Source organism: Urocampus carinirostris, chromosome 1, assembly GCF_059441175.1.
Source record: "Urocampus carinirostris isolate Australia breed hairy pipefish chromosome 1, RoL_Ucar_1.0, whole genome shotgun sequence".
Lineage (NCBI taxonomy): Eukaryota > Metazoa > Chordata > Actinopteri > Syngnathiformes > Syngnathidae > Urocampus > Urocampus carinirostris.
The window spans coordinates 19,235,310-19,252,348 of record NC_142349.1 but is presented as its reverse complement, the minus strand read 5'-3'; the positions used below and the strand labels follow the sequence as shown (position 1 = coordinate 19,252,348).

General features: G+C 39.9%; 1 protein-coding gene across 1 annotated transcript; it reads left to right on the top strand.

Annotated features, from left to right (window-relative positions):
• The first annotated feature begins 14,644 nt into the window (after positions 1-14,644).
• On the top strand, positions 14,645-16,439 carry LOC148373827 (zinc finger BED domain-containing protein 4-like). The gene is made up of 2 exons (XM_088353851.1): positions 14,645-15,503; positions 15,709-16,439. Exons 1-2 carry the CDS (start codon positions 14,672-14,674, stop codon positions 16,098-16,100), a joined length of 1,224 nt encoding a protein of 407 aa, XP_088209977.1. The 5' UTR covers positions 14,645-14,671; the 3' UTR covers positions 16,101-16,439.
• The last annotated feature ends 600 nt before the right edge of the window (positions 16,440-17,039 follow it).

The window sequence follows — 17,039 nt, the reverse complement described above, 5'->3', positions numbered from 1 at the left end:
AATTGTCCCTGGGCAGTGGGCAGGGCACTTTGAACAGGTTCCCAACCAGTTGTAGGGCACACAGAGACAGACAATCACACACTCACACCTAGGGACAATTTTTGAAAACACCAATAAACCTGCCATGCATGTTTTGAAATGTGGGGGGAAACCAAAGGTCTCGTAGGAAACCAATGTAGGCACGGAGATAACTTCACACAGGAACTGAACCCTTGACCTCTGCACTGTGGGGCTAATGTGGTAACTACTCAGCTGCCGTGCAGACAACAACAGAAACACAATCTTGTAATTTATCTTAAAAATGAAACACTCTTTCGGTGGAACACCATTACAGTGGTGCTCCTACTTAAAAATGTCTCAGGTTAAATCATAACTCAATGGGAAAATATTGTCTCTGGTTACAAAGGCGTTTCAGGATACAAAGTAAAAAAATACACTGGCATAAGCTGTTTATAGAGTTCTACCTGGCAACCTGTGCTTATGAGTGAATTCTGGCAAATTCTTCGTGTCCCCTTCCCGGCATACTCTTTCTGTGCCCTTGCTGCTCTGTAAACAGTCAACTATATGGTACCGCTACAAAGAGCTATCATTCACAATAGACCCCATGAAAAACATGCAGAAAAGTGGACAAGGATAAAAAAGGGCAACTTTTTCTGGCCAACCAACCAAAACAAGAGATAATAGAAACAAAAAGACACACCACCCTGCAGGAGGAATTCACAAAAGATAACGAGGAAGATGAAAATAACAAGTCGGGCTATCGTTCTCTATGATGACGTCTGCTGAGGAATTGTCAATAGCTAGCAAAAACAGTTGTTATTGGATCAGTTTTTTAAAAAATGCGAGGCAAAAAACACTGCTGAGGATCAGTAAACAAAGAGGCCAGTTAAATGGTAAATTAATACTTTTATTATTTGCTTTATTTTTATATTTATTTTTTCGTTATGTGCCTCTTGTTTCATGTTTTTGTGTGTATTATTTGTTTTATGTTCTGATGCTCTTTTAAGGTTTATTAAAGAAACATATCGAACTCCTGAGGAGCTTGAAACGAATTAGGACTTTTACATTCAAAAGATGTCTCTACTTACAAGTGTTTCACGTTACAAAGCCACTCCCAGAACAAATTCAATTTGTAAGTAGAGGTGCCACTGTATTTGGAATAACAATGTCCTCAGTACAATATTGGAAATTAGGTTAGGTCTGACTTGTTTTTTGCATTTAGACTCCTGTCCAATGACAAAGTGCTTGATTTGTTTTGACGAGCTCCATCTTTTCAAAACATTCGTTACTCACACCCATGTAATTTAAGTGGAACGGTAAATAAAACTACAACATGTAATCCCATTTTATCCTGACCATCATTCAAAAAGTGCACACCAATGCCTTGAGGTCTTGAGATTGACAGTTATTGATTGCTTCACTTTACAGTCAAGTGGTTAAGTGCAGGAAATGACACCTAATCATGGATCTCCTTTAACATTGACACAATAATGGAACGCAAAAGGAAAGGTAGCGTCCCGGCACTTTCTACCCTTTCGAAATGAAAGGTTTATTCTCCTGTGACACAGCTGGACTCTAGCAGGAGGCTTGCGTTTATTTGTGTGGTAACTTTAGGCCGTATTTTCAGATGTCTCACTCTCGACGGAAATCAAGACTTGCTTCTGCACCATGCGTTTCACCCAAAAGCGGCTTTGGAGTTAGTAACATTGCACTTTTTCTCCATATTCAACTACTCCAAGATATTTTGATCTCAGTCTGGAGATTCCTGAACCTAGAACAAAGAAATAGGAGCAACATCTTAAATAAAAATCTACGCATTTTTATGTTATTTTGCAAATTCTTTCCATAACTCAAATTGTATGTGTACAAGAACAGCTGCTCAATATACTTAGTCCTCAACCAGTTTGATGTCCCGAATTACAATAACCACAATAGAGGATAAATTCTGACTGTTTTGAAATACTGTATAATACTGAAATGTTGAAAAACACTGTCTTTGTGCTCAACATCAAGTAGAATACAGTGGGACCTCGCTACTTCACGGTTCCACGTGCACGGGTTCAGAGCTTTGCGGGTCTAAAAAATAATAATAATAAAATAAAATAAAATTAAAAAAAAAAAAAAAAAAAATATATATATATATATATATATATATATATATATATATATATATATATATTTTTTTTTTTTTTTTTTGAAGGGGCATGGCTACTTCGTAGTTCCACGCTCGCGGGTTTAGAGCTTCGCAGGTCTAAAAAAAAAAAATAATAATAAAATAAAATCAATTTGTAAGTAAAAGGTTTTTTTTTCAGCATTTTTGAAGGGGCGTCGCTACTTCGTGGATTTTCACTTTTCGCGGGTGGTTTTGGTCCCCATTAACCGCGATAACCGAGGGATTACTGTATAATTTTGTTTGAAATAAGAGTTTTTCAAAACACATTACTAGGAGTCTGGAGAATATCAGTTTGAATGTTTTTTTATTGTGAAAAGATGATCTAGTTACAACAAAATTATTTTAGCGCCAACAATTGCTTCTGACATGCAGTGCATTGAAAAAGTATTTGCCCCTTTCCTGATTTCCCTGCTTTTTGCATATTTATCACTCACAAAGCTATAAGATCAACAGACCAAATTTATAATATACAGAGACAACCGAATGAAATACAAAATACCGTTTTGAATTCCATTTTATTTAGGCACACAAAAATTCCAAACCTATCTAGCCCTATGTGAAAAGTAATTCCCTCTTTGTTAAATGACAAAGTAACTGGGACTAACCACAGTTTTGAGAAAGATAAGTTCAATTCCACAGGCCACACCCAAAATTGATTTGCCACCGCCTGCATTGAATCATGAAATCACATGAATTAGTTCGACAAAGTAAAGTAGGCTACAAAATCTCAAGAATACAAAGAAACACATATAAAGAAACTTCAGGAGAAATAACAATAAAAAGTAGTCGAATTCTATCAATCAGGAAAAAGTTACAAAGCCAAGGCTGCACAGCTCCAGCAAACCAGTCAGAGCCATTACCCTCACATGGAGGAAACTATTCATCCATTATCTGCACTGCTTATCCTCAGTAAGGTCGCGCGGGTGCTGGAGCCCATCTCAGCTATCTTCGGGCTGTGGGCAGGGGACACCCTGAACTGGTTGGCAGCCAGTCGCAGGGCACACAGAAACAGACAAGTCAACTACTCATATATAACTAGGGACAATTTGGAACAGCCAATTAACCTGAAATGCATGGGAAGAAACTGGAGAGCCAGGAGGAAACCAACGCAAGCATGGGGAGAACATGCAAACTCCACACAGGAAAGTTCGATCTCATGATCTCAGAACTGTGACGCACACGTGCTAACCACTGCACTGCCGTGCTGCCCTGGGGGAAACTAAAGCAGATAAATAATCCAAGGAACTGCAGGCCTTACTGGACTCAGTTAAGGTCAGTGATTATGAGTCTATTAAAAAAAGGAATGGGCCAAAATTGGCCTCCATGGGAGATTACCTAGGCAAAAACCACTGATGTCACAAAAGAACACAAGTCATCTCAAATTTTCCAAATCTCAGTTAATTATCCTCAACACTTTTGGAGAAGCATTCTGTGGACTTATAGTCAAAAGTTGAAGTTTTTGGAAGGTGTGAAGCCCGTTACATCTGGCGTAAAAATTGCACAGCATTTGACAAAAAGAACATGATGCCAACAGTAAAGCATGGTGGTGACAGTGGGATTGTCTGGGGCTGCTTGGCTGCCTTAAGGCCAGGAACACTTGGTGTACCGTATTTTCCGCACTATAAGGCGCACCGGGTTATAGGGCGCACCCCCAAAAAATAGTTTTTGGTCCTATATTTTCCATACATAAGGTGCACCGGATTATAAGGCGCTACAATGGGAACGTCGACAAACCAGTCAGACAGTTCAGTCAAACTTATTACCCCCTTAACAGTCCGAAAGCTTGCAAAGAAGCAAATACGTGTCTCAGACATGTACGGAAACAGTGTCTGTACAGACACTGTTTCCGTACGATGTCACTCAAATGCATCGTTCCAAATATTATTCGGAAGATTAATGTCTTGGGATTACAGAAATGCCAACCACTCCTTAGTTTCTATTTTCTTTTTCGCTCGCAACTTTACTGTGCATATGACAATAAACACTTGGAATTGAGTTTAATTTAAAAATGGATATCACAGAAACATCGAGATCAGTCTAAAACAAGATACTGTGAAAATATATAGCCGGAGTAGCTCACCGAAGTCATTGTGTTCAATAATAATAATAATAATAATAATAATAATAATTTCCTTTGTATTGTCATTCTTTGTAACAATGTACACAGAACGAAATGTCGATACACCTGACCCGTTGTAGCGAGCCGATGCAGCCGCATCTAACAGAGGGCGCCGCCATTTTACCAATGTTATAAGTCTTAGGTATGACTTGGCCGAGGCGCGAACCAGCGACCTCCCAGTCTCAAAGGCTACTGAGCTGGTAATTGTGCAACCATGGTCCTCTGATATCCGTGAGTGTAGTAAATCCAGGAATGTGAAATATTTACAAATATAGTACAGAATAGTAAAATACTGTTTACTCTACTCCGTAGTTCTACCCAACTTGCTATTCACATTATTCTTTTTCGGCCAACTGCAGGCTTTGTTTTGTCCCTTTAGCCTATGCAAGCCTGTAAATGATAAAAAGGATCCGCCCCCTTTACCTCCGAATAACTTTAGCCAATAGTGATCGATTCAACTGATGATTGACACAACTTTTTCGGACAGTTGCAGGCTTTGTTTTGCCCCTTTAGCCTATGCGAGCCTGTAAATGATAAAAAGGATCCGCCCCCTTTACCTCCGAATAACTTTAGCCAATAGTGATCGATTCAAGTGATGATTGACACATCTTTTTCGGCCAATTGCAGGCTTTGTTTTGCCCCTTTAGCCTATGCGAGCCTGTAAATGATAAGAAGGATCCGCCCCCTTTACCTCCGAATAACTTTAGCCAATAGTGATCGATTCAAAAGATGATTGACACATTGGTTAGCCAATGAAACGCCGGTATATAAATCCCAGCATTTCCGCGGACTAATTCGCGTTCGGGGGAAAATCTAGTCGGCGGCTGCTTGCATTAGTTGCAAGACTTTGCGACTTAATATTGATCCATATATAAGGCGCACTGTATTATAAGGCGCATGGTCAGCTTTTGAAAAAAATTAAGACTTTTAGGTGCGCCTTATAGTGCGGAAAATACGGTAGTTTACGGAGTGATGAATTCTGGTGTTTACTAGAAGATCCTGAACTAAAACGTCCGGACATCAGTTTATGCCCTTAAACTCAAGTGCTCTTGGATCATAGAGCAAGTCAAAGTTCAGATTTAAATCCAATTGAGAGGCTGTGGTGTGACCTTAAACAGGCAGTACATGCTAGAAACCCAATGTGGCAAATTTTAAACCATTTTGCAAAGAAGAGTACGCCAAATTTCTTCCTCAGAATTGTGAAATACTCATTACCAATTATTGTAAACGTTTTACTTCCGCTATTGCTGCCAAAGATGGCCCAACTCGCTAATAGGTTCAGGGGGTGATTAAATAGCGAATTACTTTTTCACATAGGGCCAGATAGTTTTTTTTTTTCGTGCCTTGAAAAATGGAACATTTCAAAACTGCATATTGTATTTCCTTGGATTGTGTCTGTGTATTATCAATTTGGTCTGATGATCTGAAACCTTTGTGAGTGACAAACAAGCAAAAAACACAGAAATCAGGAAAGGGGCAAATACTTTTTCAAAGCACTGTACTTTTCAATCTAAACTTCCACCAACGAGTTTACCTTCTGGAGTCAAGAAAACATTTTAACTTTAAATTTTGAGCTAAAATAAACATTTGTTTTTGACTTGAGGTCGAGTTAGGTCTTATTATGAACTTCCAATGTTTGCTTCCAAGGTTACCATAGAAAGTTAGAAGACTGCTCCAACAAAATTCTGACTTTAAGATGGACACTGTAATATTTGATCACTCCCTGTTTCTGAGTAATGCTGCCGAAAGTCAATGTAGAAATTGGCTGAAAACGGGAAACTGCAGTTACGGAAGCACTTGTCGCTACACACATGGAAGTCAATCACGGGGCAAAGGATTTAATTTCAGCCGGTAGGATAATTTTGATGGGTTGTTTCGTTCTCGCCATGCGTAATTATGTCTATTTGAGGGACATTCTCAAGCGGTTTTTATTTAAGGCGGCACGGTGGATGAGTGGTTTGGTTAAAACAGATTGACGAACCGACATCATATATGTGTAAGTTTCTCTAAAAACCGTCATGCCAACAAAAGGCTCTGGACTGACAAAAGCACCGGTGGCTGGGGCAGAAAGGGAGATGCTTTCTATCGCCAACAAACATGGACTTGACCTGCTAGACTCGCAGCTCCCTGGCACTTTTTCAAAAATGTTGGATTATGGAAAAATATAAGGTTTCTTTAAATAATGATGACAAGTCATGTGAAGTATAGTGGATTAGTAAACGGGAGGGTCAAAAAGTACAGGACTTTGTATTTGTTAAACATACTAATGATACTTGAGCCTTTAAATTGGGTGTGTAGACTTTTGAAACACTCTGTATCGTTGGGGACAGAACAATGATTACTTGATATTGGTGGGGACACGTCCCCTCCGTCCTTGCCATAAATACGCCTTTGCACTGCGCAGCATTGGGCACTCAATTTTAGGCTTGCTCAATTACAGTCCTTCTCAGCTGGTTTTAGGAACTAAGACATGATGAGGGAGGAGTGAATTGGATTTTGAAAGGCAACAAAGTCGCGATCTTGCTGCCAGCGTATAGTATACTTTGTGCTATTTTGAGCTGTTCCTATCTATGATATGCGATATTTTTTTATCAATGGGCTGCTATAAACTGACATGAATTCTGCCTCAACATTGCACGTGCAGCTTGGCTACTTCAGACTTGTTTACACGGAAAGGGCTCTGTAGGTGTTGGGTAATGGTCCCATACACAAAGAGGTAAGTATTAGTTTCAGGAGCGAGCAGCAGCAAGTCAACTGCAGGAGAGAGAGTGGGAAAGGTGAGAGGAGAGAGAGTGGGAAAGGTGAGATGGCACAACATTCATTTGGACAGGTAACTTAAAATTAGTTTTACCTGGTTATATCAGTATCAGAAATTATTTTCCCCCCATTTTATTAACACTCCACTTATTGAAACATGAATATTTTGTTGGTTTGTTTGTTTGTACATGATTCAATTGTTTGTTTGTTTGTACATGATTCAAATTGAATCTTTTCTTCCGGCGCCGTCACGAATGGCAGCCACTCCAGCAGCTCCCGTGTTATTTTCGATTGTTCTCGATTGTTCTCAGCTCAGGGATGCTGCTGGAAATGTGAATTTCCCTTCGGGGATGAACAAAGTATCTATCTATCTATCTATCTATCTATCTATCTATCTATCTATCTATCTATCTAATGTTGAGTGCAACCAAAAATAAGTGTTACAAAACTAAAGCACAAGGAAGATTACAGGCTCAAATGACCAAAAGTTTTCTTATAATTTTTTGCCCAGCCTTTGACAACGTTTTTGGGGGCAGCGCGATGGCGGACGATAATGTCAGCTCCCTCAAAGTAAGCCCGAGTTATAAAAGATAAATACAAATCACAGCCTGGTGGCATCCATCCCTCTTCAGTTCTTTAGATAGGGTTTTGCTCCCCAACATGAAACAGATAAAACTGGCTTCCATGGTTACCAGTAGAATGAAAAGCCTCCTGATCCAAACCAGACATAGCATCTTCATTATCTGGTCATTGTTGTTGTAGGTGTTGTAAGTGTCATCCTGCTCGTTATAGTAGAGCTGGAGCTTGTCGCACACTTTGCCCACAAAGCCTTCTGGCACACACATGACAATGCTGATTCCGAAACCTAAATAACTGGGTAAGATTTGCTCAAATAAGGGGTGCTAAATACACAATGTCCCTTTATGTTATAATGTTAGCTCCAACACCACTGCCAAATCAGCTTCTAAAATTGTGGCCAAACGTTACCTTTGGATGATGGAGTCTGCAGCAAACATTAAGGTTTGTTTTCGACATTAGCCCTCATTCTTAGCCTTTGAAGTATGGTGACATCTATAATCAGACCAACAATAGCTTTTGATGGGAAGTTCAAAAATCCAGCTCCTTGGCTTTCTCTGGTAGTAATCCCACAGGGAGACTGCACTGCCTCTAATTCCTTCCACTGGAATCCTCTCTGAACGAGCCAGCTATCAACAAGCTCAGATCATGAATCTTTGTCGTCTCTGATGTCTCTTTCAAGTGAAGGGATGACATGACTGAAGTATTACACGTCTTTGCGTGGCTAACCGAATCATTATGATGGAGATGCTATGTACTTTTTTGTTACTTCTAATTACAAGCGTCGCTGTGTTTCCTCCAAGACGGCCAATGCCAGAGAGCTGGTACTTTGCGGTGGCGAGGCCAGACTCTTGAAGAGGGCTTGGGAGGCAGCGGGGTGGGGAGGTGTCGGGATGAAAGACTCCAGTAGGTGGAGAATGGATCAGGCTTGTTAACATATCGGAGCTTCAAGGGCGTCCAGAGAGATCAAAGAGTCCAAAAAAGCATGACCGCAATCCATCAAGCTCCCTGATGAGGAAGTGAGAGAGCCTTTCACTGTCCCCCTAATGGGCTTTGATGAGGAGCCACAAAGAGAGCATCATAATGGGCCTCATACAAAGTCTAATGTGGCTTTATTGTTTGTCATTAGACACCCCCCCTCCCAACCAATACCCTTTGTGAATTCACTAAATCGGAGGTTCTCAGGGATCCTTGCAGGGTAGACCCTTTTAACATTACTGTCAATGTGATTTCATTTTGTAACAATAGTATTGCCCTTTACACGTTGGTTAACTACTGTTAAAAGATAATAACTCTGAAATTGTTTAATTGATGTTGAAAATGTCAGGAAAAAATGTTAAAACGTCATATCGTCACGTCATATTGTCAGATATAACAAAATTGTGAATCTGCTTGATGGCTGTTGAGATTGTCGTGTTTGTTTTGCTGCTGTTGGTGTCGGTGGATTTGTTCAGACCAAAGACAATCGACTTTGGCCTGGACGGATCTATTCACACTAACAAAGATGTTATATAACGAAATTGTGAATATGCTTGATTGCTATTAAGATTTTCGAGAAGGGTTGTTCAAACCTCACATTGTGTTTGCTGTTAAACATCATATTGAAATATGATATTGTGAATGTGCTTGATTGCTGTTGAGATTGTCAAGATTGTTTTCTGTTATTAGTGTCAATAAATTTGTTCAAACCACAAAAAAACTTGATGTATATATAATATACATGAGGTTGCCACAAAGAAGAACATTTAGAATAAGACAGAGAAGATGAACAGCAAAACATAGATGATGGCTGCCACAAAAAACAACAACAGAGCTTGCGCTTACATTGATTGGTAGCAATTTTTTTTTAATCTTCTTCAGTTTTCAAGCTAACTTTCTTCATGTCCACTGTGGCAGTTTTGACAGTTTTAGAACAAAGAATGCATTTTGATCGTTCCAATGCAAAGTCCGGAGTTCGTACATAGGTCAGCATCGTGCAGCCTTAGCATTGATTTGAAAAACAAAAAAAAAAGTTATTTTTATACCCGATTGTACTGATTTATTTAAAATTACATATTGCTACAATAGCCTGCCAATTAGGTGCCTGCCGTGACTTCTGGCTCACGTACAAAATTGAACTGGCTCACATTATGATTGAAAATGCAAAAAAGTGTTTCCATTACACTTTCTTTTTTGTCAAGCACAGAAACCAGTATAATCTCAATAATCTTACAGGGATTATTCCTCCGGATAATGATATGTTATGGTAGAGCTGAATGTGCAAAAAAACCCCACATCATAATATAAAAGCATGTAGGGCCAAATATAGCAGTATCCTCTCCATTTGACATGTCTTTTGGGCGATTTCAGGGTTCATTTTAGCGAAATTTTCGTTAATGTAGAATTTTTGACCCTTTGAATTAGGACTTGGCTTCAAAATGGCAGGCTTCTCCAATCGGTTAGCGGTCCGTAGCCTAACAGATGTTTTTTTCTCTCGTGGTGAAAGTTAATAGCAGGGGTCAATAAGAGCCACATTCACTATTATGTTGAAATTTGAGTTGAGAAATCACCTGTTGAGCCATTCATTGTCTCTATGTTTTTTTTAGGGTTGGTGTTTCTTGCGCGCGGCTGAACTTTTAGTCCTGTAATGAATAAGTAATTGATACAAACATATTGTTCAAAATAGATTCCCTTATGTTGTAGAATTGTAATCTTCTCTTAGATTTCTTTGTGTTGTTTTTAATTTTCTTTGATGATCTGCCGATATGGCTCGATTTCCTCTTTGATACTCCTAATTTTTGTTTCCATTTTCTCCACGTTGTTTGTAGGTAACATGAAGTCTCTCTTGAATTCTGTCATTTCTTTCTGCTCATCCTCCAGCTCCTCTTGTGTTTCCATGAGTTCGTTCAACATTTTTTCCACTTTCTCAGAATTTTTCACCATCTTGTAGTCCATCATATCAAATCGTGCTTTGGTCTTTTCAAATCCTTCTTTTACAGCTGATTTTATTAAGTCCAAGTCGTCTGCTTTCCTTGCCTAGTACATTTTCCGTTTTGAATATAGGTTTGAGTGAGAAAGAAAAATAAATTCCCGTCAAGTGTGAGACACGTCCTTCCTCGTGAGACCCCGAAAGAAGGATAAATATATGATTTCGATATTTTTCCATTACAAGTGTCTCAGATAAAAGTCAAAAGAGCCAAACCCCCCAAAAAGCAGCAATACAACAAAAATATGAATATAGCAGAGTCATCATGACAGTATAATTAATAATAATAATAATAATAATAATTTCCTTGTATTGTCATTCTGTGTAACAATGTACACAGAACGAAATGTCGATTGCACCTGACCCGTTGTAGCGAGCCGATGCAGCCGCAGCCAACAGAGGGCGCCGCCGACCACTTTTTAAGTCTTAGGAATGACTCGGCCGGGGCGCGAACCACCGACCTCCCAGTCTCAAAGCGGGCGCCTTACCATCTAGGCTACTGAGCTGGTATACCTTTGATGGATCTATATTTTGAAAATGAAGTCAAAGTGCAAATAGCAGACATGGGGATTTGAGACTTAGTGACTTGGACTCGAGTCGACTCGAGTCGCTGTTTTTATGACTTGTGACTTGACTTGGACTTGGCAATCTAAGACTCGGGACTTGACTTGACTTGAGCCACGATGACTTGAATGACTTGCGTGTTCATATATATATATATATTTCATTATTTAAATAATGTTGACAATTACAGTACGGGATGCGGGCTGAGAAACGCTCTCATGTCACGCCCACTCTGCCCATGCGCCACACACCTCCACGGCAACCACCTGAAGTCAGCATGTCTGCTCCGAGGGTAGTAACTTTTGGCTTCAAAAACTTCTGTGAAGAAGGTAAACGGCGAACAGCGCAGTGCAAATTTTGCAACGGGAAAATTTCGGACAGCCAGACCACCACCTCAAATTTCATCCGACATTTGAAGAGCCATTCTGCCCAGTAAGTGTTTGTCAGTGTTAATATCTGTTTGTCAATGTGTTAATATCTGGTGAGTTGGATGTTGGCTAATGTCTGTGAATATTGTCATTCACCCAGGTCATTTTATCCATACAGTTTAGTTGTAGGCAACTGGACTTCTAATTTGAGCTTGAGGAACTTCCATGAGGAACATCTACAGCTCAATCTCTAAAAAGTCCAGTTGCTTACTCTTTGGTTGTTAGCTAAGAGTGAGCGGCAGGGCGATTTAGCCGCTGCACAGGGGGGTTTCAGTTTATCATTGTGACATTCTTATGCAGAGACGAGAGGTTATCGTAACCTGCGTCAATGATGCTTCATTCATTTACTTTTATAAACATTGCAGTATGTTTGAGTAAAACGAATGCATTTGTGCTCATAGTGCCTCGTCTATCCTACAACGGGTAACGCAAAAGACAAGCCAGGCATATTGAGCTAGGAGCTACGGATAAACGGGCTGTCTAATTGAGAAAATAGGGTAGGCTAAGCGGTGAAGTTGAGAAGGACACGTGCACTGTACATGATCAAAAATCAGGGATGTGATTTGACCAAAGTGAAATTATCTGAAAATTAGGCGGGGGTCTGGGGGCCGCGGGCACCCAGCTAGGTCCAGGGCAGTGCCCTGGTGGGGGGAGAAGTGGGGCGAAGCCCCCCGGAGGTCATGGGTTTTCCGTGTTTTTAAGTACTTTCAATGCACTCAGATGACAAAGAAATAGACAAAACAACAGCATACATTTTCAATGTATTTTGAACTATCCCATATAAAATTACAGTTTAAGTCAACTCAAAATCAGTCACATTAAAAAACATTGGACTGCCTTTGCTATTAAAAACTATCACTGAGAATATCATCATATCTAACTCATGTGATTACTAAGTTAACACATAAATCATGTTGAAGAGTTCAAATTTCATGAACAAATAATTGTATCATGACCAAATGAAAAGTAACTCATATTAGAACATACCATAAATGTCTTTGTTATAGAAGAAGATGTTATCTATAAATGAAAGTACTGTAGTGGGTTGTACATAATTCACCCACGGAACCATTGTTTAGTTAGCGAGTTCCTAGGGGGACTCTTAATTCGGCCGGTTCTAGCCACTCTCGTGTTTGTTTTGTTATCGCCAGTTTAAATGTCATTAAAGCAGCTTTCGTTGGCACCTTTGTTTGACACTCCGCTTACGACTCCCGTCTCTGCTCGCTACATTGGATCACGTCGGGGTCACCAACATTTGTAGATAATTCCTTCTCTAACCAGTCCGATCGAAACTTGTTTTTTTACGATCTTAGCAATTTCTTTAACTCGCGGAGCATCTTTGCGTTCGATCTCGGACATCTTTCTTTAAACACTCGGCAAAAACGTGTGAGAAATGAACAATGGCATACTCCTACGCCTTTATAAGGAGCGCGTTTATTGGTCAACACGGAGACTTCAACCAATCGCAAGTACGTTTCATTTCAGTTACGGAAACACTAAAATGGAACGCTGTCGAGACGAAATCGTTTTTTTTACCATTTAAAAGAATCGGAAATTTTAAAATTTTATTTTTGGAGCGAAAGCGGAATTCCGCGAATTAGCGGAAAAATCACATCCCTGAAAAATGTGTCTTTGCCTTAATGTTATAGTCTCAATCTGCATATAATTTGGAAGTGTTGGCAAAAGGGCACCTTCCACGATTGGGGAGAGTGTGGGGTTGGCGGCAGCTGCAGGGGGATCCGCTCTTTTTCACAGGCATGCTGATCGTACATAGTCAAGTCAAAGTCAGTTTTATTTGCCAGTTCCTTCAAATGTACTTGACATAAAACGGAATCGAAATTACGTTCCACACTGTCCTATGCGTAGACATTGACAACAATAAAGTGCAATAAAAGTGCAACAATAAAGCCTGGCTATCGCGACTATTAATAAACTGTGATAAACGTGTGATAAACTCATCACACGAGTTTAGTCTGGCCAACCATCCGAGAGGCTGCGTTGATCAAATGCCTCTGTGTACTACTGGACTATGCTACAACCAATCAGACTACAACGTCATCACGCTAAAACCGCCTCAATCGTGCAGGCTAGATCAAAAGTTATGCCAGTAGTCTCCAAATCAAATAGTGACAATAATGTTAATCCAATCTTATAATTAAGACCACTAAGTCGACAATTATGGAAGTTTTTTTTGTAGTTTTTTTTTAGTAACTTTTTAGTATAAAAATAAATATTAGCTCATTATTTTCTTTAAAAATTTTGATTTCATGGTTGGAAATGTTAAATAAATTGTTTTATTTATTAACTATCACATGGTTAAGATATACCAGCTTTATGAGCATAAAAAAGTAAAAAAATGTGGTAAAAGCTTCAGTTACAGTTGATTTGATATTAAGTAATATCATCCAGAAGATAGATAAAAAAAAATACAGAAAGTTTCAAACAACTGTTTTTTTAACCATATGTCATGATTTCATGTCTGCCCAACCATACAGGACATCTCATTCTTGTTTTTGCATCTGCTTCACAGATATGCAGAGTATGAAAGGACAAGAAACGCCTGCACTGATACTACACAGCCTGCAATATCACAGTTCATCCAGTCTCGTCCTCTGGAAGCATATTCAGCAAATCATCCCAAACAGAAGTCCATAACCAATGCTATTGTTACAGATCTTGTGATTGGATGTAGCATGCCCCTTTCAATGACGGAAAATAAACATTTCAGGCACTTCATGTCTGTGGTCGACTCCAAATACCAGCCTATCTGCCGCAGAACAATAACTTCAACAATAGAATCACTTGTTGCAGACATGCAAGAAAAGATCAAAGTGATTCTTGCTGGTGTAGACCATGTGTCGGTTACCATAGACATTTGGTCAGATAGGAGGATGCGCGGCTTTTTGGGAGTCACTGGCCATGTCTTAACAACCTCAGAAGGAGTCATGCTGAAGTCATACCTGCTGGCATGCAGCAGATTCAAGGGATCTCACACAGGAGAGCGCATTGCTGAAGCCTTTGATTCCCTGTGTGAGGATTATGGCATTCGGAAAAAACTCGACTTCATAATCTGTGATAATGCTGCGAATATGAAGCGAGCATTTTCAGTCTGTTTTCCGAAGGATCAAGATGACGAAGTAACCGATGATGACAATCTGGATGATGAAGAATTGTGGGAAGACCTCTCCAGAGGTGACTGGGAGACTGTGGACCGCACAATCAACAGAGGAAGCCCTAAACGTCAGCAATGCTTTGCGCATACTCTGCAGTTAGCTGTTGGTGATGGTCTCAAGGATGCACGGATCATGAACAGTTCCTTTGCAAAATGCTCCAAGCTTAGCTCTCTCTTGCATACATCCAGCACCTTTAAAGATGCGTTTGAGGAGAAGTTTGATCAGCGAGGGATACCCGCTGCTGTAAACACACGGTGGAATTCAACTTTCCGACAAGTCAAGGCAGTGCTCTCATTCAGTCACCAGGACTTGTGCAGTGTTGTTCAGAACACGGGACACAGTGAGCTGGTCTTCTCAATTAGGGAGTGGAACTTGATGAAGGAACTTTGTGATGTGCTACAGCCATTTGCAGAGGCCACTGATCTTACTCAGGGAGAGAAGATTGTGACGATTAGCTCTGTCCTCCCCTGTGTATTGTCTCTTAACCACCACTTGGAAAGACTCAAGCCGCAAGTGCGCTTCCTGGGAAGCATGATCCATAGCCTGCAATTCTCTTTGAAGAAACGGTTCCGGGGAATCTTCGTTAATGTGAAGATGTTGTCAGCTGCATCAGGGGAAGAGCTGCCATTTGCAGACCCAGTCTACATCAGGTCAGCTGTCCTGGACCCGGCTTTCTCCATGATGTGGCTTCAGCATGATGTGCTTGTCACCGATGATGTCAAGAATAACATTGTTGACATGGTAAAAGGTCAGTGGATTTTTTTTTTTTAACGTGATGTACACTTAGGCGTGTCACCATTATCAAATTATGGAAATGTAATTCAAAACAGTTATATGAGTATTATAATCCATTTTAGAGATGATTTTGCAAGCGTATCAAACTGTGGATGTTCAATTTTGAATAATGCTCATGAGATCTTACGCTTGCCCTTTTTTTTCTTTGTTTTAATTAGATCTGATTCTACGTGAGGTGCAACCTCACACAACATCCCAGAGTCCTGAATTCCTAGAGGAGGAAAGCGAAAGCCAGCAAGAAGACAGCACTGGCCTATTCTCAGGCTACAAAAAACGCCGCAAGCAGGACCCAACCACCAACCCAGAGACACAACTAAATAACTATTTTTCTCTTTGTTGTGGGCAGCCTTGTCTGTCCTTCTGGGACGCAAACAGGGCTGTCCTCCCTGCCCTTTTTCCTGTTGCAATGAAAGCTTTGTCAGTGCCAGCCTCAAGTTCCCCAGTGGAAAGAGTCTTCAGCCATGGTGGAATCATTATGAGACCCCATCGAGCTCGGCTTGCAGATAAGACCCTGTCTAATCTTCTATTTTGCAAATGCAATACCTTGTAAAAAGGGAATGACTGATGGATATACAGTGACTGAGTGAGTGAGTTAATTTGTGTCATTGTGAGTGAGTGAGTGAGTGAGTGAGTGAGTGAGTGAGTGAGTGAGTGAGTGAGTGAGTGAGTGAGTGAGTGAGTGAGTGAGTGAGAGTGTGTGAGTGTGTGTGAGTGTGTGAGTGAGAGAGAGAGGAGAAATGTAACAAAGTTTAATAATAATAAGCTATTTGTTTTAGCTGTTATTTGTTTCCTCATAAAAAGGGATTGACTTATGGATATACTGTTTGAGTGAGTGACAGAAAGCGTGTGAGAGAGAAATCTGCAAAGAAAAGAGCAAGAGAAATGTGACAGTTTAATCCTCTGTAAGTTAGTATTTGTTTTAGCTGTTATTGTTACTTTGTAAAAGTAAAAAAAAAGTAAAAGTTTGGGTTTCGATCTACAGATCACTTTTTCTGTCAATAAATACCAAATACTGACGATATCACTGTTTGTTTGAGTCTATGATGTATTTTACTGAACATGAGTATTTAGGATACAAATATTTTATTACAGGTTAGGCACATTAGCCAAGGATGATTACTTGATTTCTTATATATTGCCTTTCACTTTATTAAGATCAGATTCTGAAGCTAAAATTACAACAGTACGCCAAAGGTGACTTGACTTGGACTTGACTTGACCTATTACAGGACTTGACTTGACTTGACTTGACACAGCCTGTGACTTGACTTGACTTGACTTGCCCAAGAAAAAAATACTTGGGACTTACTTGAGACTTGCACATGTGTGACTTGGTCCCATGTCTGGCAAATAGTGTAAACAATGCGGTGTAAAAACCTTTGAAACAATTGAGTTCTTCAATGACAACAACTGTTTCAGAACATAAGTCAAGAGTCAACCCAAAACGCAGAAATATAAAAAAAAACAGACAAAAAAAAACCAAAAAAAC